General features: G+C 35.0%; 1 protein-coding gene across 9 annotated transcripts in view; it reads left to right on the forward strand.

The window, feature by feature from the left end:
* DMD (dystrophin) overlaps positions 1-23,333 on the forward strand; it is a 1,137,330-nt gene that overhangs the window by 523,119 nt on the left and 590,878 nt on the right. For 8 of the 9 annotated variants that reach the window (XM_088068904.1, XM_088068916.1, XM_088068923.1 and 5 more), the window contains 6 exons: positions 2,441-2,614; positions 4,245-4,400; positions 8,063-8,233; positions 17,198-17,377; positions 19,337-19,465; positions 21,037-21,207. In XM_088068904.1, the coding sequence (XP_087925030.1) occupies positions 2,441-2,614; positions 4,245-4,400; positions 8,063-8,233; positions 17,198-17,377; positions 19,337-19,465; positions 21,037-21,207 (981 nt within the window). The remainder of the gene's footprint in view (positions 1-2,440; positions 2,615-4,244; positions 4,401-8,062; positions 8,234-17,197; positions 17,378-19,336; positions 19,466-21,036; positions 21,208-23,333) is intronic. The other variant, XM_088068935.1, reaches the window with a different exon arrangement.

Here is a 23,333-nt window from a genome sequence, read left to right on the forward strand (position 1 = left end):
ATATCAACTACCAAACCAGGTGGAAGCTGAGCCATTTGTTACACATATTTATGACTATATTTGATTTTAGGCCACTGAACTGTCATGAATTCCTTTCCATCATTGTGTTACCTTGAGTGGTAAAACACATTTCATGAGATCAGTCTTCACTTACTTTTTGATGAAGCTCATTCTCACTTTTATATAAATTATTTCTTCTTTTATTTTTGGACTAAGTAATATGTCTAATATGACATATTTGTTCTGTTATTAGTTCTAGTTCCTGGGCAGAAAGTCAAAAACTATACAAATGAATAAATGCATTGAGATTGTGAAACAACTGTTAACTGTGGCCAAATTTATCCTGCCTTTTTGGATTATTGTAGGCTGTGACCTAAATTCTGATTTTTAAATTTAAGGGGAAATGTATGATTAACAAGATAAAATTCTATGTCTGCCATTGTGATATAATACCTAGTTACTCCTAACAGTCTGAGAATTGTTATATGAATGTAAAACCTTTTCTAAAGAATGGTTATTTTTCAAAGTTCAGTACTGAATGCTTTTCTGGTCAACTTTTTTGAATACATTCTCTATTGTCTCTTTTCTAGACTGAATAATATCTAAAGCATACTGAGACTTTTAGATAAACAACTTTCATTTTGCTGTCATTCTTTATAAATTTTCTATTTTAAAAATAACTTTTTGAAACAAGGTGATCAAAAATGAACACATTCAGGTACAAAATGGCTTCCTACTATGACTTTTATACTTTGACAGGTACCTCATTTTTGTTTTCTTCGTGTTCCAAATTGCTCCAAATACCCACTTTGCTTGTTTTGCTGCTTTTAAGCACTGAGATGATATTATTTTAAAACTGTTGGAGATGTAAGCATATAGTATAGCTGTTATTGTTATCTGGGAGAACCTGAGTGAGACTGCTAAGATAATTCAGATCCCACTGGTATGTCAAGCTTAGTGTTTCTCTGCATTGCTTAGTTTTTGGGTGAATTAAAAAGAATTTGCCTTTTTTTCCCCCTACAGATCCTCAGTACTTTTTAATCCTTCAGCAACTCTTTGCAGATGGTTTTAGTTCTCTCTGCTATTAATACTGTCATTCTCTCTAAATATCTTTTAATGTGTTGACCAACACAAATGGTAACTGATAGAGATGTGGCAGTGGAAGATTCCCACAGGATTTGAGCTTGATCAAATTGAAGTGTCAGAGAACGAAAAACTAATTCCAAACAAATTTAGTGCATGCAAGCAGTGAAGAAAAATAAGACCTCTTATTCCTACCCTTGTTTCCTACTTTTATTTAATTGTCCACTTATTTATTGTCAGAAAGACTTCATTTCTTATCTCATTGGATGTCAATTTCATAAAAAATATTTAATGAGGAAAGTTATTGAAAGGAGCTGCTGGATATTTGCATACTTTTCTGTGGTACCCCAGGTTGTCTGCTGCTCATGATTCCTGCCTCCTTTTCAGAAATCTGATAGATGTAGGAAGGATTTTTGCCCATGCCTATTTATAGACCAATTCTATGCTTTATTACAGTTTTTCCTCAAATCTTTATGGCACAGACCACATTGTAGTGTAATAAAATGTCTAAGATTTGAAGAAAAAAAAATCAGAAGTCTGTTTGCAGATGCTGAGTTCCTATTTAATTACTTAGCTATTTCTTAGTGACATTTATTTTTTTTTTTGTTCCCCAGAGAGTTGAAAATAATACTTTGCTCTGTACTTCTATTGAGAAATTAGTTCTTTTTCAAGCATATAATTAAAATTCCTTTTCTTTATTTTTAATTATTTCCCCTCCCCCTGAGGTGTGGATCATGTGAGCAAGCAGTCTAATTAATGCACAAATATAGAAAATTCTGAAAATGGTGAAATTAGAAGCCAAGCTTGTTATAGATTTTTTTTCTGCCTTCAAATTGCTTTCTTTTTACTCTAGGTTATACTTTTTTGTAAATTTAAATATAAATCAATTTTACAGTCTAAATCATGGGGTTTGTACTAGACCTGCTTACTGCCATTTAAGTTTCTTTGAAGGACTAAAAGATTCGTTCCTCGTACCAAGAAGCAGCAACTGAGTTGAGGAGCATTCACTCTACAATGTGGATGGCTTATCCTCAAGCCATTAAATCTGTCTTTCCCCATACCCACAAGCATTTTGCATATCGAAAAATACAAAATATCTCCCTTTCTTTATGTGTATATCCAGGCTCTTTTGCCACAGGCTCTGCTGCATCCAGTACCCTGGATGATGGAAGAATTTTTATCCTCCAGTGCAGACCCAAGATTCTCTGCCACTGGCATTTTCCCCAAAAGTTTTATATTCTTTTAATGAGAAATTGCTGATTGACAATGTAATCTAAGTATTCTGTAACAGGACTAAGACTTGTCTTCAGCATTGATTTGATTTCACACTTTGTACTCACCCATGATTACTTTTCAGAAAAAGCTTCAGGATGTGTCGATGAAGTTTCGCTTGTTTCAGAAGCCAGCCAACTTTGAACAGCGCCTCCAAGAATGTAAAAGAATTCTAGATGAAGTGAAATTGCAGGTGCCCAAGCTGGAGATGAAGAGTGTTGAGCAGGAAGTAGTACAATCACAGCTGGATCATTGCATGGTGAATATTTAAGATGCTGTCTTTCTATCCGCTTTATGCAGAGAAAGAGTAAAATTAGAGATTATTGTCCTTAATTCAGATGGGAAACAAAATATCAGTTACACAAAAAAATCCAAAACCCAAACCAACAAAAACCACAGAAAAACAACAAAACCCCCTTCAAAACTCTAGATATGCACTTTCACTGTGTGAGAATACCAGCTAGGATCCCTTTTTAATTCCCAGTTCCTGTCCTGCAATTGAATTTACCTCCCCATATTGGCTCTATTTTCTGCAATATTCTACATGTTCAGTGTAGATGTCGTGTAATATACAGTCATGGAACTCTTATGACATAACCAAAAGAGGTGTTGCAGAACACAAGTCTATTCTAGCCAGGAAACACAAAGCATAATGGAAAAGCATTGATTAAAACTTCCATGAGATGGCATGCTATGGCTTTCTCTCAGTTCAAGAGCAAAAGATGATCTGAATAGATCCTAAAGAGTATAAGGAAAATCTGTACATTTCTCTTTAATATCACTATAATCCTACTCCCCTTTACACTTGAAGGGAAATAAAGCTAAACACTGTGTTCTTGATGATCATAAAAAGATTGTAACAGCAAAACTAGATGGATTATCTTTTTTGTTGTTGTTGTTCAGATTTATTTTGTTTGTTGGGGTTGGTTTTTTGGTGTTTTTTGGCATGCCTGAAGATTTCCCCCTCCGAACCTTTTTCAGCATTAAATGCAGCAAGAATTTAAATTAAAATAAAAAACATGGGGCAAGTCAGTGTTTTTGCTTTACATCTTTTGTTTTTCTTAAACAAAATTGCTCTAAAATTCATATTCTTGTGAGAATGACATTCTTATTAGAATTATGTGGTCATTAGAAGCTCTGTACCGAATTAAAGTGTCTTCACTCAGCAGCCAGCTTATGGCAGTGCTGATGTATTTTGTGGAAGACTTAGAGTGATTTTAGAGTGTCTTTAACTGGAAGGATTCTCATGTTCCTGTTTTTCAGAATCTAGTTGTAATATATCATCAGAATTTAGACAATGTGCATCATACAACAGCTTCCTAATTTGTTGGCAGGTTTTAAGGAATGAAGAATTTATCATCATATTAAGCACCTAGAAAGGACTTGGACTATATACATACTGCTTTAAGTAAATACAGTAGTAATAATTTAAGTAAATACAGTAGGTCCACCTCATTTTTTTACTTTTTTATGTAGGTTTTTTAATTAAGTCAATTCTTCAGTGTATGGCACTTATTAAATATAGGGGTAATCCTCTGTCCTTCCATTCTCTAGATTTGGCAGTATGAAAAAATGACAGAGTTTAAAAGTGGCTATCTGTAGTTCAAATCCATCCAACATTCTGTATGAGTTGACAGAAGACATCTGTTGTTTTAAATACTACATTATCCAAGTTTGAAAACAACCTCAGTCACAGCCTAAAACAATTAATAGTGATGTGTACTTTCTAATGTGTAACATTTCTAACATTGGTTTTAGTGACATAGCTTTGAGGTCACTGTGAAGATGGGCTGTTCTGAATTTGTTTGGATTCTGAATGCTTCCAATGGTTTTTCCTAGTTTTCATGTTTTAATGGTGGTGTTTAGCTTTTATATTTCTATTTTATTAGAAATTATATAAAAACCTGAGTGAGGTGAAGTCTGAAGTGGAAACAGTGATAAAAACTGGGAGGCAGATTGTTCAGAAGCAGCAGACAGAGAACCCGAAGGAACTGGATGAAAGGCTTACGGCTTTGAAGCTGCAATATAATGAATTGGGTGCAAAGGTAAGTTCTGTGTTTTTACTATAAAACCAAAAACCATGTACTGGCAAGATGAAAACTAACCTCGGTGTGGTAAGTAAATGGGTTTTTTTACTGGTTCCTTTTAAGGTTTTTCCAGTGGGACTGAAGGAATGGAGGCAAAGGCAATCACCATCATGGTTATTCAGTTTCTCTGAAGAGTAAAAGTAACCACCTAGGAAAATAAAAAAATCATGTCAATTCAAAATTTTACTTTCTTAATATATTTTTTTTTCCTGCTGGTTCCTTGTGAGTTCCTTTAGAGTTCAGATGGGGGACTTTTATTTTTTATTCTGATGCCTCAAAGTGTCACTTCAGATTAGGAAATTACTTAGATTAAGTTTTACTTATATACTTATGCTTCATAAAAGAGATAATTCTACCTTTTAAATTACTTCTGCCTCTGACTGTACAGATCTTAAAGTATATAATGTCCATTTCTTGCTGTTCAAAAATCTGTTGAACAAAAAGCTCTTCACACTGAAGCTTTCCTGAAGAAGAAAGTGTACCACAGTGTACCACTTGCTTTGTGACTTCTGCACTTGCATATGGTCAGTTTTTGTCATAACCATTCCCTGATTTAAATTTTAAGAACCCTCACTTGCATTTTCATTGTTTCTTAATATGTAAGCCACTTCCCAATAGGACACTGTTTAGTTTACTCAATTTTCCCTAAAAGTCAACTAGGAAGAGTAGGATGGACAGGCTCCTAACCAACATTAACATGACTGAGAAGAGGCATTGTGGCACTGTCCTAAGGAAGACTTCATTTAAATAATTCAGTTAACACATATCCTTCATTACTCTGTTTTTTTTCTCTTGCCCTCATTAGAACTATTCAAAGAACTTCTGAAAACTGTAGGATTAGAGTGAATTTGGTGCTGTGACTGGATGGCTGAAAACTGTGAATGACAGATAATACCTGTCTGTTTATTTCTAAAATTTATACACTTGGAAAACACAAAACATGACAGAAAGATAATTCTAGATTATAAGTTATTCAAATAATAAACTATTAATAGCTAGGAAAATGAGCCCATGGTAATACTGAGTGCCCGTATGTGGTTTTAAACAGATAATGAGAATCAAGCCCTGCTAACTACAGTATGATAAAACAATAAGAGTTATGTTACTTTTGACAGAGATAATACTAATTAAGGAATCTTAATTAAAACAGTTCTCTCTTGCTAGAAAGCAAGGGCGTTAAGAGACATCAGTCTTTTGAGTATCAGGAAAACGAGTTTGCTTCAGTAGGTGTGGATAGCTGCCATCTGGGATTGAATAATACATTTGACCTCTCCATTATTTTATATACATATACCTCTCCATTATCACAGAAAGAACTGTGGCATTTATTCCTGCATTATGTTTAACTTAACAGCAAACAGGTGCCATTATTGTAGGAAGCCTCTCTTATCTAGTGAAGGGATAAAAGTGTGCCATTAGGGAGCCATTAGTGAGTTGAAGTGAGCACTATTGCAGATTGATGTGTCTCAAAAATTTGCGATGCTGGTCTTAGCTCTTCTGCCCTAGATGGAATTTCTCGCATTTACTTTTACACAGCGTGGTAATTAACAGTTTAAGAGAAATTCACAGAAGCCCAGATATATAGAAATAAAAGAATCGAATAGCCATTCTCAGCACTAATTGATTGCATTGAGAAGAAGACTTATTAAGAGAAAACTATCTGTAGTTATAACTAATAGTAAGTCTCAGGACTGACATGTATGGTCTGAGGGAAAAATACATATTCAAGCATAGATTCACTTGTGTGATTTTGTAGGTGCTGTTTCAAGAGGTGCCCTCATATATAAAGTAATTCACAATCACATTTTCTGACCTAAAAGGCCTTTAGAGGGCACTGTTTCCTATTTTTCTGTTAAAAATGCATCTTTACCTTTGAAGTACTAACAAACTGATTAATCAGTAACCTCTGGATATATGCAATGTATTTGGAGATATTGTTGTATTATTTATATAATAAACACATGTTAGAGATGTATATAGGAACACAAATATTTTCTCTCTGTTTTGACAAGTATCAGTAACTTCATTTTATAATATACCAGGTATTTAAAATTCTTAAACAGGCAATCAAGCTCAGGGTAGTGCACATTGCATTGTATTGCTGCTAAGTAATGTTATTTACAATTGCTATTACACTCTTCAGAAGAAGAGGTGGAAAACCTGGCTCCACATGTGAATGGAGCTCTAAAAAGCTGAGTTTTATGGTCCTTCCCAGGGATTTACCTCTTGGCCTGACTGTAAGTTCTGTGGTCTCATTTAATAAATTTGGCATGCAAGAAAGCACATAAAGCACACTCAGTGAAAAATGTTATGAGATTTCAGTAGTAAGCCTCTACAGAGTGATAATAAATTATGAGGAATGCTTTATAGCTTATTCCCTAGGCAAATCTCATCTCCTTACTCAGGGATAGCAAAAACCATGTACCTAACCTGTAACATCCTATTACATTTTAAAACATCAAATTCTCCTTGGCAGTTGATCTACGAATCAATATGATCATTTTGCCACTACTTGTTCTTAGTGGCAAAGTACAAAATAGTTTTAGTAGATGCTGATACCAGTTTTCTGCTGCTGCTGTAGAAGGGTTTTTTCTATTTAAAAATACTTAAATACAAATCAGAGGCTACAGTCTTAACGTGATTACTATTTGACATTTAAGCTAATTAGGAATTTCTTTTAAATATTAGTGATCTCTGGGACACTTCTACTCCTCCGTCTCTGATTGGGTTTTTTAAACTTCATCACAGCATGTATTAATAATACGTATAATATAATTTATTAATTTGTATTTTGTGCTACTAGTTGCCTAATGTCTATTGTAGTGTAGTCTCCCATCTAAGATTTCTTAATTTACTTTTCTGCTTTCTCTACTAATTATGTAAAACCTTTTATTCCTCTCCCTGAAGAGTCTCAGGGGCTTGCAAGAAAGGTTGTGTTTGCCCTGTTCTTTCAAAATGCAATGTGACAGTCAAGGCAACAGAAATACTCAGCCTTCCTTCCAGGTGCCATATACCAAGCTCCAAAGAACTTTACAACTAAAGCAGAGGTCACCCCTGGTACTTCACATCCAAACCATTCAGAAAATTAAAAACTCAAAGTTAAATGTGCTGCTTTAGTTTGACATTATTCAGTGATCTTTGTGTTTCAAGATTTGAGGCTTTCTTTGACTGGTATTTTTTTTTCTTCCATGTAACTTAGCTACATATTAAAAAACCTTGCAGAATCCCAGTTCCTATATTACCTCCTTTATTAAAATATGCCCTGTGAAGGGTTTTGACATCTATTTTGTTTCTCTAGGAAAGCCTGTTAGTTCAGTTGTTCCAAATTAATTTGGTGTGCATGACTTCAAAACAGAGAAGGAGGTTTTTGGAGCTCTAGTTGCTAGTTCAAACTCAATGCATCTTTATGCACATAATTTTCTTGTAGGTGTTAGCATTCCAGCAGCAAAATTCCTGATACTGAGAGAACAAATCAAGACATACCTGTTCTAAAAGCGCAGCTTCACCTGTGGAATCCCAAGTCTAGTTTTTATAGAAAAGTGGCCTACAGAGAATGTGATATAAAAACCATCAGAACTGTTTCAGTTAAGGGCTAATAACCACAAGTTTTCTTTCTGCAGGTGACAGAAAAAAAGCAAGAGTTAGAGAAATGCTTGAAATTGTCCCGGAAACTACGGAAAGAGATCAATGCTCTGACAGAGTGGCTGGCAGTGACAGACGCAGAACTGACAAAGAGATCGGCTGCGCAGGGGATGCCGAGCAATTTGGATGCTGAAATTGCCTGGGGCAAGGTAACAATGTAACACACACATGTGAATATTACAGAAAGATGGATTTCTTTCACAAAAGAAAAAGTATTAACAATTCTGGCGTTTTAGTTAGCGGTGCTCTGTGAATGTTTTGGCTTTATCCCACCTTAGCATTAACACTTAGAAAAGTTTAAACTGTCTTGTCTCTGCAGAGATCAATGGCACAATTCACCTTCACATTTCAATAAGCTTCACTGAGATGAACTTAAAGTTAGAATTTAATTTTTTAGATTACTATAAATCAACCACCCAGTATCCATGTACATAGAGATTTCTTACACTGTTCTACTCATGGTTAGAAAGGTATTAAATAGTAGATGAAAGATTAAAGGTGCCAGAACTCTATATATTCCACATGTTCAGATAGCAGCCAGGATATTTGTTTTCTTACTCTGAGATTTGTAGCTCATTCCTTTGCATTCTGGGGGCTTCCTACTTCCATGGAACTTCACCTTGAACTCATCTTTCAGGTTAAAACTCAAAGCCTAAATCTAAACTTTCCTCAAAATCACAGTTTCGATAAACATCTTACAGAAACTGAAGAATGTAAGAGGTCTGTATAAAACAGAGTATTTCTGTGTGATGTAAAATCTTGGCACGTTATCACTCAACACTAGCTAATCTATTTCATTTTCTGCACATGTAATAGAAGTTCAGTCTAGCTGAGGACATAAACCACATATCAAAATCTGTATTTTAGAGCACACTGTGCTCATCATTATCCAAAATCTCAAAATTTCAAATAACTGTGTGCAGCCAGCAGCATTTTCAACAAGTGTTTCTATAAAATTTCAAAATCAACAAAAATCCCCTTAAAGAGTATTTGAGGTCAAAAAATCCAGTTCTGTTTTGTTTAATGGGAGAAATCCTCTTAACATTTTACTAGTTTCACTATGCATTATAGAATTAATCATGAATTATGCACAGGCAATCTTCCTAATATTTTTAATGGCAGTGAAGATTCAAGGCACTTGAGTAAAATTTATTTCATGCTTTTTTTGTTTGTTTGTTTTTAATTAACCCTTTCAAGTTTCTGGGATTGATAGTGTCTTTAGCCTTAGAATACATTGGTGATTTACAAACCAATAATAGTACTTGAATAACAATAACAACAATTAAGAAAAAAAGCAGTCCACACATCTTTTGTTAGGTTTGGAGTTCTTTCAGTCTCTAAGAATAACAGTATTTTAAAAGTGATATGCAAAATAGCAACTTTCTCCTTTATTAACTTACTGCTTTGACTATTACAGTTTTCACTTTCAAATCAAATCCTAAATACCTGCAAACCCTCATTGTTGTTGCTGGATGTTTCCTCATTTTCACTTGCTGCTTTTCCTGCACTAAATTTTGTGCAGTTCCTCTCATTTCTTTGGACTAATATTGTGATCTTAGAATCATAGAATCATGAAAGCTGGAAAGACCAAGATCCTGGAGTTCTGCTTTTGGCCGAACACCACCATGGCAGTAAACCACAGCACTATGTGCCGTGTCCAGCTGTTTCTTCAACACTTCCAGGAATGGTGACTCCGACACTTCCCTGGACATCCCTTTCCAGTGCTGAAATAGCCACTTTGAACACCCCCAGCTCCCTCAGCTGCTCCTCACCACACCTGTGCTCCAGACCCTTCCCCAGCTCCGCTGCCCTTCTCTGGACTCGCTCCAGACCCTCAGTGCCTTTCTTGTAGTGAGAGGCCCAAAACTGGACACAGCATTTGAGGTGTGGCCTCACCAGTGCCGAGTCCAGGGGGACAATCCCTGCCCTGCTGCTGCTGCCACACCATTGCTGATCCAGCCCAGCTGCCTTTGGCCTTCCTGGCCCCTGGGCACACCTGGCTCATGTTCACACCTGTCAGCCCCAGCTTCTTTTCTGCTGTGAAGCTTTCCAGTGACTCTTTAACTCCCATAACAAAGGACAAATGTCAGATTTTTAAGAGACAAATTAGGAAATCTTCATGTTTTAACATCCCCAAACTAACCTGCTAGGAAGTTAGGCCATTCACCCAGTAAAATAAAAATAATCTTCACTGGTGACTACATAGTTCAGTTGCACTGAAGTAGAAATGTGCACTTCATGTTCCTATTGATCCAGATGCATGTAGCTTCTCAGGGCTTTAAAGAGAAAGATTTGTCTTTAATATCACTTTATTGTTAGATATGAAACTTAATGCTTCAGAAATTGCATAATTAGGACCTAAAACCTGATGATTAGTGCAGCTGCACAGTGGGAAGCCTTTGTTATGTCTTAAGCTTGCTACAAAAAGTACAACATATTTTTATCTGAAGACAATCAAAAAAGGTAACAAGAGCTAATTAAAATAGAAACTATTTACATGAAAAAAATATGTCAGACAGGAACCACTCCACCTTCTAGTTTTGAAGAGTACCACTGAGTATTGTGAATTCTCACAGGGAATTCATACATAAAGTTTTGAAGGAAAAACTGGTAAAAAGGATGTTTTGGCTTCAAATACTCCCCAAAGCCTTCACTACAATCTAAATTCATTTAGCACCTCAGCTCTTCCCCTTCAGTCAGTTCATGACTAAAATAAGAACAAACAACTTTGGGTGAGAGCAGCTGCCTCTTGGCAAAATATGTATGTACTGAGTGGCTTTCAAAATTCCATTTCCTTTTAGAAAATATAAACAAATATTCACATGTATATAAGACTTTTAATGTGGAACAATCCAACAGGTAGTATATGTGTAAGTCGAAATCCTACACTTTCAAGTGTAAATATTTGCAGAAATTATGTGGATTATATTTTTTCCTAAAGAATCTGATCCCACTAGGAGGCAGTGCTGCATTTTTTCCTGGACACTTTAAAATTCTTTTGGGGCCTTCATAAATAAGTACGATGTTGATACTCTTATATGGATTTCATTGAGGCATCACACAAAATTGTACATCAATAATTCAGTCCCCAGAACCAGAGCCTCACAGTATCTGATTAATGCCACAGCTCTGGGCTTTGGACTTCCTGGGTAAGTAGGCTGCCAAAGACACTAACCAATCTAATGAAATGCACTGGGAGATGAATTAAGCCCAGAAGATTCCCATTGTGACAAAAGTCTGCAGAAAAACTAAGATGGAAAATGGAGATGGGGCGAAGAGAATTCAATAGTGCAAATGAACTGAAAATTGGATGTGTGCTGCTGTCGATATATCTAAGCTGAGAGCTAATAATCTTTTTTTCTTTACAGGACAAGGAAGCAGTTATATTTATTAGTGCACTTATTTCTAATTCTTTTTCAGCACCCAAGTCTTCTTAAAAGTGAAAATAACCCAGAGGGTTACAAAGATAATTATAGAGTTGACACTAAAAGAAATCATACATTTAAACATTGTCTTCAAGGTATAAACACCTAGAAATAAAAAGAAATGTCCATCTTGAATAGGAAATGAAGCTAATGAAAAATAGCATTAATCTGGACATCAAGGGAACTGTGTTATTTGTTCCTGTGTAGAATTTTTCAAGGAGTGGAACAAAAACTTGGCTGAGTTATGTGAAATGAGATGGGCAATATACTGAAGACTGTAAATCCTGCCTTTCTGCTCAGTAGAGACAAGTTAAATATTTCCATTTGAATTCAGGTCTGTTATAATAGATAAGAAAAATGACATGCGGGTGGAAAGATAGTCATTAAACATTGTATATTAGAAATCTGTTTATAATTAGAAGTATGATTTAGGGAACATATTTATCACTGAAGACATTAACAACTGCAGGGTTTATTTGTCTTTTAATCAGGACCTGGACTGATAAGAATTTGATTGCCAGGAAACCATGTTCTTAAAAAGGAAATGGCAGATGGTATTACCAGGAAAATTCTGTATCACTCCCTACTATCAGCAGTATGACTCTGCCAATGCTTTAATCTGATTTTTTAACACAGTGTATAATACCAGTGAGTATAAAGTTGACTTGAAGTACTTAGAATTACATTTAGCAACATATTTCCTGTCAGTAATATCCGTAAAAGAAGACAAACTGTAAGTTGTGTCAACTGATTCATAATCACTGGCCAAAATGCAATAAAAATAAAAGATGTGCTGTGAATAAACAAATAAATATGTATAATCAACCACTGAGAAGACCATAATGTCAGCTTCTGATTAATCCTGCAATCCCACCTGTGAGAACTGAGCCACCTAATTTATTTTAGAAAGACTCACAGACTCAAATTGCAAAGAGTATTTTCAGGTAATCCACAGCACACAGGCAGTGTGAAGGCACACAGAACTTTTCTTCACTCACTCATTGCTGCTGTGTTTTTTAACCTAGAGATGTTAATGACCATCATGACTAAATATTCTATCCCTTGCATTCACTCATAATTCTAGTTTGTTTGGAAAAAAAACATCATTAGTTCATCTTGGTACATGGTAGTTTTACCATTATAAAATATAGCTGAGAAGTCCTTTTTACCACATCTTTAGAAAAACAAAATAACAAAATAATAATTAAAAAAAAAACAACAAAAAAACCCAAACAAGAAAACCCAAACTGGTTCTGTGTAACTTCTGTTTTCTAATATAATTAATTCCTGGTTGGTATTTGATGATGGTAGGGGTTTATGAAAAACATCACAGTAAACAAAAACCATCAAGTAAAACAAAAACCAAAACAAAACAATTGTAACAAAAACTCCTGAAAGTATTTTTTAGTAAACTGAAAGATGAAGAGTATGTCACAGCACAGTGGGATCAGAGACAGAAATGTGAACACCACTCAAAGTGTAAATTTCTGCACAGGGAACTGCAATTATTTCTTCTAACATGATTCATCCTGTCATCCTATGGATCCATATGTAAAGTAGGTAAAATATTATTGTATGCAGCTACAAGCCACTTATAAATTCTCAGCAAAGCTCATCCCTATAACTTTGCATGCTGCAGCCTGATTTGCCTTCTGCACAGATTTCAACCCACCCAAATTTGTTTTTTAAACAGAAATTTTATTTTGTACTGCAGCCCTTTTCCTGAGGTTTGATGAATGAAACTGGTGCAAGGGAAGCTCAGATTCTCCCTCTCCTCATTCTGATGTTTCTGGGAAGAGGATTAGAAACTAATCCCCTGAGACATGCTCTGCATGCAGAGTTGCACCAGGGTCTGTCCAATTGTTTTAATTGCCTGGATGCCAGGAACCTAGATGCCATTTCTCTTGGAAATGTTCAGGTCCTGGGAGTTCCTGGTGGTGTAATCCCCCACTTTTGACTAAAGCAGGCTACCAACATTTTTCTTATGACCGTGAGTGAGTAAAAAAAATAACAGTTCATTAAAAAGCAAAGGAAACATTTCAGTCAGTGAAACACAAATTCATTTTTTGGGTCAGAGAATTTCCATTGTGGTCTTTAGTACCAAATAGCCATAACTGGTACTTCAGAAAAGGAAGTAAAGAAGCTTTCTCCAAAGAGGCGCTTCAGAATTCAGTCGAACCGAATAACTGAAATTTGAATGGGGAGAGATTCACATCATCTTAACTCTTGTATCGGCTAGTAGATGTGATCCTAAATAATGGCATGGGTAGGGAAATGTTGACTATATATGTGTATATGTATATATCCTTAATATAATCTGCTTAATTTGTATACATATTTTATATGGAGATACTTTTCCTGGAAGTATTTGTGGAGGCTTTCTCTTCCAGCAGGTAGTACACTCTTGAATAAGATTTTGTTTTATAAATAAATATATTAGTCTTAAGAGGGAAAAAAAGTAAATTTTACTATAGTGATAAACAGCAGAATTAATATAATCTGTTTTTGGAATTGTTCAGCATTGCTGGTAAATTTTCACAGCTTTAAGTGAATGCTCAGTGATAGGTTGTTTAGTTCAATCTTGTTTACATGTTTTTGTTTCCCCCAGATGCCATGATTATATCAGGAAAATAGCTTCTTCACAACTCCTACATTTCTGTGTTTTATTTATGTTACATAGTTTCACTCTGATAAGCACACAAAATCAAAATGTATAAATTTCCTAGTCCTTCTGGGAACAGTTTTACCACTCTGTTTGTTAATATTTCGCATTGTACACGTTGTGGTGGTGTTTGGAACTTGGGGATTTGGGGCTTTTTTTAGGTGCTAGGTGTTTTAAATGTCATTCTTAACTTGCAGAGCTAATTCTATTAATTCTGTTGTTTAAGTTCTACAACTTTGTTATATATTTTCAAATAAAGTACACAGCTGGAATACAATTTCATGTTATGGCAACCAGAAGGGAGTTAAACCCAGCAAGTCTTTGTGGAACTTTTTCTTTAAAAATTAGAAGAATTTAAAAGCCACTATCTGAGTTTTACTGAAATAATTGTAGTTAAATCCTGGCATCATGACATATTCTTTCTTTGTTTTATATAATGGTGTTGAATTAATAGCAGTACTTTTGAGTTTTATCTTCTTACAGAAAATTTACCTGTCTGTTATATTGCAGTGAGCAAAGTATGTGTATCACTTTCTAGTAATACTGGGAAGAAAAATAGGAAAATCTCAGGAATATAATGCAGAGATGACAAATTAAGAGCAAAATAAACCAAAAATATCTTATTGAAGTTGTGAAAGAAAGTTTACATCATAACCTACAGAGGAAGTCGTAGCTGATAATGCAACGTGGAATTCCACTGGCTTTACAGACCCTGATAGTTTTTCAATTGTATTTAGTGGGTCCAGTATTTTATACATAAGGATTTGTAATAATGGAGATTTAAAGGATTGAGGAAGATGCTTTTGTCACTTCAATGTTATGTTGAAGGCCACAATGGTTTTTTTTGGACAATGAGGGGAAGTGTGATTTACTTGGTTCATGTCCCTTACTTGAAATTATGCAGGGGAATTAAAATCCGTATTGACCAGAGCTGCATCTAGTCTTTTATTTACATTGTGTCTTTACTTTGAAAGGAAGAACTCATTTCTTACACGTACAGAATTACACATCTGATTTTTGGGAAGAAGTTTTGTTTAATAGACATTTAATTGTTAGATCCATCTGTTTACTAGTTGGGATTAATATTTATTTATATAGCCCAAGATTGGTTGGCATTTTCATATATATAAAATACAAAAGAAACCACAGCCCGTGGTAAATACACTTCAAAGAGTCTTTTCCAAATGAAAGTAAATAATTTAGAAAAAGAAATAATGCTGATCAAAATTTTCCATCCTCAGTTGAAAGTAAATTATATCCTTTGTTTTATTCTTTTTCCATTATGACACTTTGCACCTACTGTGAAACAGATAAAACAGTGCTAGAAGAGGGCATGTTTTTCCTTTAATCTGACAAGGACCTGCTGAAATTTTAAACTTTCCTATTCAAATTCTATAATTATACAGTATATTGTTAATAATTTGCATTAATCATGCCTTGGTTCTATTGTATGTCCTCTGTATTTAAGAAAATTAATAAAATGGGGAAAATTTCTCATACTTACATGAAAAACAAATGTAAGACTGTAAGAGACTGTAATGTAAGAGAAATATTATTCTCTGAAATAACATTGCAAATGAGATCCTGAATTCTGTTAAGCACAGGAATTGAGCTGCTGCTTTAAGCATGACACACCAAATAAATTGAAGGTACTATTAAGGTTACTTTTTTACCCAAAAGAATAATTTTATACTGTCTTTATTGAAAAAAAATAACATTCTACTTTCAATTCACTATCAATACATTATCAACAAAATTATAGTGATCTGTGACCATGAGAGATGTGATAGTGTGGAGGTCATAAAGGTGGGATTTTACTGCATCACAGCATTCATCCTGAGATGGAAGTATTGTGTTTGCCTTTTGTTTGAAGTGGTTTTTTTTTATTTTACTGTATTCAAGTTTCTGTGAGAAATCCATGTCTCTGAAGACTAGTGCTTCTACCTAAGTTCTGTTTGTGTTCATCTTGGAACACTTTGCTTCTGTTTGCAGTTTTATTTTATAAGCAGAGATTTATATGCTTGCATCACTGCTATCAGGTGCCAAGGATCTCAGATAAATTTCTCTCATAAAACTGGTTATATGTGAAATTAGATGTAAGGAGTTTGTGCATCTCCTTGAGATGAGACTACAAGACTGCTGTACTTTGCACTGTGTCATCTCACTGTTTACTATTTAAACACCTGCTTTTTTACATGTTGTCTAAATATGTTGGGATTTGTTCTTTTTGTTAGACTTCTTGCAGGTTGCAATGAATATTAAGACATGAATAATGAGTAAATTATGTAACCTTACATATCAGATATATAAGGTAAGAGATCAGTGGGAGGAGATGCTGGAAATCTGACTTTATAGCACTGCATATGTGTTGTAGTCATTCAAGCTTAGAAATGCTATGGACAATAGCTTATTTTAGTATTTTGGTTTGCAGAATGAAATCCCAAGTGAATGTAATGAAAATATTCATTTCTACAATTAGGAAACAAGTTTAACAGAAGAAAATAAAATGATTTCTTCTGAGAAAAGATTTCATTGACAAATGTTAAAGTAATAAAATATTCACTAGACTATTTTTGATGGAGTTTTCTATGTTAAGATGTCATCAGGATGGTGTATTATTGTCCCATTTATTATGTAAGATTTATGTGCTATTTGATAACTTTCTAATTTTATTATATGAAAAACAACTTTAAACATTTCTATGTAAGTATTATAAAATGTGGATTCATTTTTAATAATTAAGTATTGAAAGTATATTTTGAACACTGAAATGAAAGATAATTCAAATAAAACACCTTTATAAAATTAAGCTATTGCAAGAAGATGAAGAATATATAGAATTTTATCAGAGCACAAGAGAAACAATTTGCTTTGTATTTGCTGCTCTTCACAGAATGCCTTCCCTTCATATAGAAAGCAAGACTGTGTGTTCTAGTATAAACTTGCTGTCTGATTTAATATTTCATGTTCTTAGTGTGGATAATTTTTAAGTCCCAGAAATTTTATTTCTTGTCATGCTCGTGTAGGCAACACGGAAGGAAATTGAGAAACGCCAGGTCCAGCTTAAGAGCATCAGTGATTTAGGAGAGAACTTGAAGACAGTGATGAAAGGAAAGGAAAGTCTCGTGGACGATAAACTCAGCCTCCTGAGCAGTAATTGGAAAGCGGTAACTTCACGTGCTGAGGAATGGTTCAATCTCTTACTGGTAAGGAAAATGCATTTCTTCACACAGAGGAAATGAAGGGTTGGTTTCCAGTTGTACATGCCAGCCTTACAAAAGTGCTTTTTCTGGTGCCTTGGACCTGTACGTATACACAGTGCACAGACAAGCAGACTGATTGTTGTTTAGTGCATTGTGTATGTTTGGAGAATCTGATTGATTACTGAGTAGAATCTTGACTGTTAGCAGTTTGCAATCCTGTCTGTCTCAATAGTTCTTGCATTATTTTTGGTTTGGGATTTTTTCCTAATAAATGAAATGCAGTTTCAAGGACAGAGACTGCTCTAATAGTCAAGCAAAAAAAAAAAAAAAGTCAAATAAATTGAGAAAGTCTTACTATTGATACCAACAGTATCAGCTACTTTTGGCTGCATTAGCATTTCTGTTTAGAAAAGTACAATTGGGAAATAAGTTTCCACTTGCAAGTTGGTGTGGCTCGCAGGGTAGTAGTTTTGGTGTGTGTGAATTTGATTAATTTCAGAGGCAACTACATCATGAGCTCTTTTCAGTGGGCACACCTGATGTGCTGAAGTACTATGATTTGGTCTTTCAGAACTTCATGATCCTATTTTGGAGAGTTCTATAAAGCATCTTTAGATGGGGATGATTCCTTAAGGGGACCAGATTAAGCCTAGTAGACAGTAAAATCCCTAATACACATTTCATACAGATTCAGGAGCCTCATCCCCAGCTGCCTCAAACCACAGATAGTCACATAACTTTATTCTGCCTTCAAATTCATTCTGTCATGAAGAGGTGACAGCTTGAAGCCTTAACTACAGAAGTTCTTAACCACTGGGCTGTCAGAATGCTTTGGGAAATCTTGCATGCTGTTTCTGTTCCTGAAAGCATGGGAATGCAGTTTCACCCCAGAGAAATGGAAGTGATTTTTAAGGGTACATTGGCCTTTGCCATGACTTTTCAGGGCTCGATGTGTTGGAGCTCCACTAGAGGCTGTATGGCTGCATTACAAATACTTTGGCAGTAGGTATACAGCACCACTCCAGGGCTTCCCCAGCTGAGTACAGTATCCAGGTGAAAGTATCTGGAAAACTTGAGCATTTCATTCAGAATCATGTAGGTGTGCAGATTTAATGTGGAACTGATTATAAGAAGCATATAATGGAGTTTACAAGTTTATGTGGTTATGTATTCTTGTACATTCCTCTCTCTGCTTTGGATTCTGTGGTTACTATTTGTTAAAAAAAATGACAAAAATATCTAAGAGAGGTAGTTGACATTTTTCTTACAAATTTTAGAAGTGTAAAATAAAGGTAGGTACATTTGGGGGACCAAAAGAACCTTTGATTCTGGATGTGTGGTCTACATATGTATTGTGCAGGATATGCATAGGCCACATTCTAGTGAACTCACCCGAAAACACAAAGTTTTAAATGAAGTAGAGAAATGAAGATTTATCAGAATATCAACTATAATAGCTTTTAAAAAGCAGAGTCTCAAAGCAGAGAAGTTAGATGAAATGTCCATATGAGGTTTAGATACAAAGCTCCCAGTCTTGATTGTGATTTTTCTAGTGCAGCCATGTGCGTTTCAGCCAATTTACTGTCTTTCCAAAATGAATTCTGTACCTTGTTCTACTCCTTTGCACCTCCAGTAGGTTTGGCTACCAGCTTCCTGTTCCTCTCGGCAGCCTCGCTGAGCTGCCGACACCTGTGTCTTGCTGTGATTTATTATCCTGCTGCTTGTCACTTTGTAAGCTGCTCTCTCTCTCCTAGAATGTCTTTTTAAAGAAACTTAACATGCAAAGTGAAGCAAACAAACAGCAGATTCCATCCTTCAGAAAACAAGAAGTTGCCATGTAAAATAAACAAATTTTCATAATGTCATAATGTGTGCATGTTTGCCACAGTTGGCATAAATGTAGCTGTTACTTCAGTTCTGATTACATTTTTTGTATGCAGTATTTACCTTTTCCACATACAGGAATATCAAAAGCACATGGAGGCTTTTGATCAGAATATAGCTAATGTCACTACTTGGATGTACCGTGCTGAAATACTGTTGGATGAATCTGACAAACAAAAACCCCAGCAAAAAGAGGAAATTCTTAAGGTAAAAAAAATGTGATTTTCTGGAAAGCATTACTTTTATTCTAAAAAGGACTGTGTCAAAACTAGCATATTTCAAAAGGTATCACAAATGGATTAAAATCCTTTCTTCTGTGATAAAGGTACCCTCTGGCAGCTTGTAGATTACTTAATAAATTTTATCTGTATCACCAAAATTAAATCCCTGCAGAAATAAAACCAGATTGTTATTATAATTCTTGGGAACTTCCTGGTGAGTAGAACAGCAGCTTATTAAACATAAGTCTGCTGGAAAATACTCCTTTAACATGAGGATTTGTTTTGTTTGAACAAATTATTTTTTTCCCCTGTCCCCTTCATTTTTAATTGTATTTCTGTTTTTCTGTGGCACTTTTCTAATATGTATGATATTTCTGTCATATGATTGTCTTAATTCTACAAATATTGCTTACATTGAGACCAGATCAACAACACAGACAAGAATATTATATGGTGAACTAGCTGTAGAATCAGGGAATAGTGTATTGAGCAGAAGGTTTTACTTGGCCAATTGCATCATTTGACCAGCTGATGAAAAATTAGCTTGTAATATGGATGTGTATGTTAAAATATCTCATTTAAAACACCTTCTTTAGGAACATTAAATTATTATCTATAGGGACTTTTTCTTCTGAAGTCAAAGTGAAATTTTACTTTGTATTGAACTTCATGGTCAGTACATAATATCTGAGTAAGAGTTTGAAAATCAAAATCAGGATTGTATTGCTGACACTAACATAATGATGCCATTTACTATGGTAAAAATTTAAAAATTTCAAGGCAGAGAATAAATCAATGCCTCACTGATCTCAGCAGGATTATATATCTGGCTTTTGGAGATGAATGAACAATTTTGCTACAATCAGATACAAAGTAAAATTATCAATGCCTGTATATATGTGTGCATTGCACAAAGACATTTCATGCAGACAGTAAAACGTAATTTTTAATGCCCAACTCTATTTCTGATTCCCAAATGCCTTGTTATCTATTTTTGGCCTCTGCCTCAACTGGGATCTACTGTTAAGATTAGTATTGTGGAGGATAAAGGCTTTTGCCTTTTTTTTTTTTTTTTTTTTTTTAATTTGTGACAGATTTATAGAAAGAATTAGAACTTTTTTTTCTTTTTTAATCTTGTAATTTTTACTTAACTATTCCCCAGAGCAGTAATGAAAGCAACAATTATACATCCAGATCTATAATGCATGAATTAGCAGCTCTTCCTAGCTTTAGGAACATAGAATTATTTAGTGCATCCTGAAATAAGCTTCAATAGTATTGCAGATAAGAATCTGCCTAGAAATAATGATCACCATTAATTTCCTCTAGGAGATATTAAAACAGACATGTAGATACATTCCTGCTGTAAATTTGAGGGATATGAGTGGGAACTATATCTAAGGTATTTCTACTGGATTTACACACTCATGCATAATTATCTGAATTTGCTTTGTGGTTTTGCTCCCTATTCCTTTGCACACTTTCTCTCTCTCTCTCTTTCTCTCTCTTTGCATTTATTACTAACTTCAAGCCCTGTCTCTTGCTCACGGACTGTAGCGCTTAAAGGCTGAGCTGAATGACATTCACCCCAAGGTGGAGTCTGTGCGTGACCAGGCCAGAGACCTGATGACAAACCGTGGGGATCACTGCAGGAAAGTAGTAGAGCCTAAACTCTCTGAGCTCAACCAGCGATTTGCAGCTATATCACAGAGAATTAAGAGTGTAAAGGTAGGAGGACTTGTTTCCATAAGGAGATGCATAAAAAACGGTGTTTGTGTAAGGTGCACAATTGCAGCTACATAGTGGGCTACAATTCCTCAAAAAGCTAAGCTTTTAAAGGAAAACAATGTAGAACCTAAGGAATTTTTTTTTATTAGGTGTGAAGATTCGGGGGTTTTGGCGTTAAGGTCTTTTTTCACTGTTTCACAATTAAAAGTACTCACTGATTTTATTTGAATGCAACAATGAGTATGTCATTAATTCACAAAAAATGAACATTTGAGAACTAGTAAGTTCCTAACTTTGCAAAGTATGACTAACCTTTTTTCATATAGATTGGTTTTTGAGAGCTAATTTTTCTTCTAAGTGCATTTAGTTTTTTCCTGTGAGTCTGGGATTCACCAATGCTTGAGATAGAAATACACAGGTAGAGTTTATATAAATTTTACTTCAGCTACTCATCTGTACGACAACCTTGACTGTTAAATCTTAATTCAGTGTGGATTAAGTAATTTTTAGCCAAATTGTGCCTTCTGAATTGGAATAAGCCACCCACTTTCTCCACTGTATTTTCTGCCTTTATTCCAAAGACCTATTTAGCAGATTAAATGAGGCAACCATGCAGGTTGGTATATAGGATAACGGGAATGCATGGATCCTGATCTAAGCTATTAGTGCTGGTCACTGTGCTAACCCTGGAAATGAATGCACAGAGGATCCGTGACAAAGCAGGAAATAAGCTTTGCAAAAAGCATAAGAAAGGAGACATGGTTTCCATGAGTTGTTGGGGTCTGTGCAGAGCTCAATATCCTGCCTAACCAGCACATCATTGTGGATATTGCTTTTTTTATACCTAATGGCCATCAGTAGTATTTCAGCCATTCCAGCCTCTTGCCTACTTACACATGTATAAACTGTAGACAGAGGACATCTTTGCAAGAACTGTGTTGTCTGATGTTTTCACTCTGGACACCTGCTGTCTGCAGTCTGGATTTCCATCTCAATTTTATTTGGCACTTCCATGTTGTTGTAAACTTGCAGAGCTGAGGCAGCCTTTGGTTGGATCCTGTGAAATTATTGCTTATCCTAGGGAAAAATGGAACTGCCTGTAGATGGCTTGTTGGGGGTTTGCACTGTGTGTTGTGGGCTCACTCATAGAGACAAAAGATTCTTACCAAGATGAAGTGTCTTCAGCACACAGCCTGCAGGTATCTTCCACCTGCAGCCTCCTCTCTCAGGTTTTCTTCCATTTCTGAACTGGCAGAACCACACTAAGATTTAGAGAACAAGTGCCCAGCAAGATGAGAGGAATTACTACAGCACACAAATTATAATGGTAAAGTAGAATTTAGGGGACCTTTTCCAGGACCTTGGAAAATGTACAAGTAGAATACGATTCACAAAGGATACTTACTATTACAAGTATTGCATCAGATAGAGAGGTAAAAAATGGTCTGAATTATTGACTATTCTACTGACTCTCTATATGGACTTGGATAAAGGACCAAATTGCTGGGTACTTTATTTTGTCTACCTGTATAATGCAGGTAATTATACTTTCCTGATGATTTCAGCTTCATGAGCTGGAAAATCATTATTATTATTATGAGGTCATATGCTTCCTAAGTGTTTTTAATATTTTTCCCCACATTTAGGTAAATTATTCACTCTGTGGAAGATTAAAACATAAATTCAAAAGGACTGATAGCTCTCATAACCTATTTTCAATACTTACATCTGTCTTCAAATTAGTTATATTTTTTCAAATACTAACAATCAGTACAACAGTGAATTAAATAAGGAATGATAGATTGTCAGTGAATGGTAGTATATAATTGTCATATCCAGAACTAACAAAATGTTCATAGCATACTGAAATGAGAGTTAGCATTTTCAAATAGTCTTTGAACATCATTCAATTACTGAATTCATTTAGTGTTTTTCTTTCCACTTTCCTCTTTGTTATTGTTTTTTAGCCTTTTTCAGAGACTATGAATTTTATATTCTAATTTTATTAGTTGGTTTGTCTTTTAATGAGATTTAAGTACTTTAGAAAATATTCTTTAGAGCATTGGAGAAGAAATTACTGTGTAGTTTTCTATTATTTCTAACAGCTGAAGTGCATGATGAGTATA

The sequence above is a fragment of the Pseudopodoces humilis genome, chromosome 2 (assembly GCF_049639895.1).
Source record: "Pseudopodoces humilis isolate 2021_Gansu_Grassland_sample_001 chromosome 2, ASM4963989v1, whole genome shotgun sequence".
Taxonomy (NCBI): domain Eukaryota; kingdom Metazoa; phylum Chordata; class Aves; order Passeriformes; family Paridae; genus Pseudopodoces; species Pseudopodoces humilis.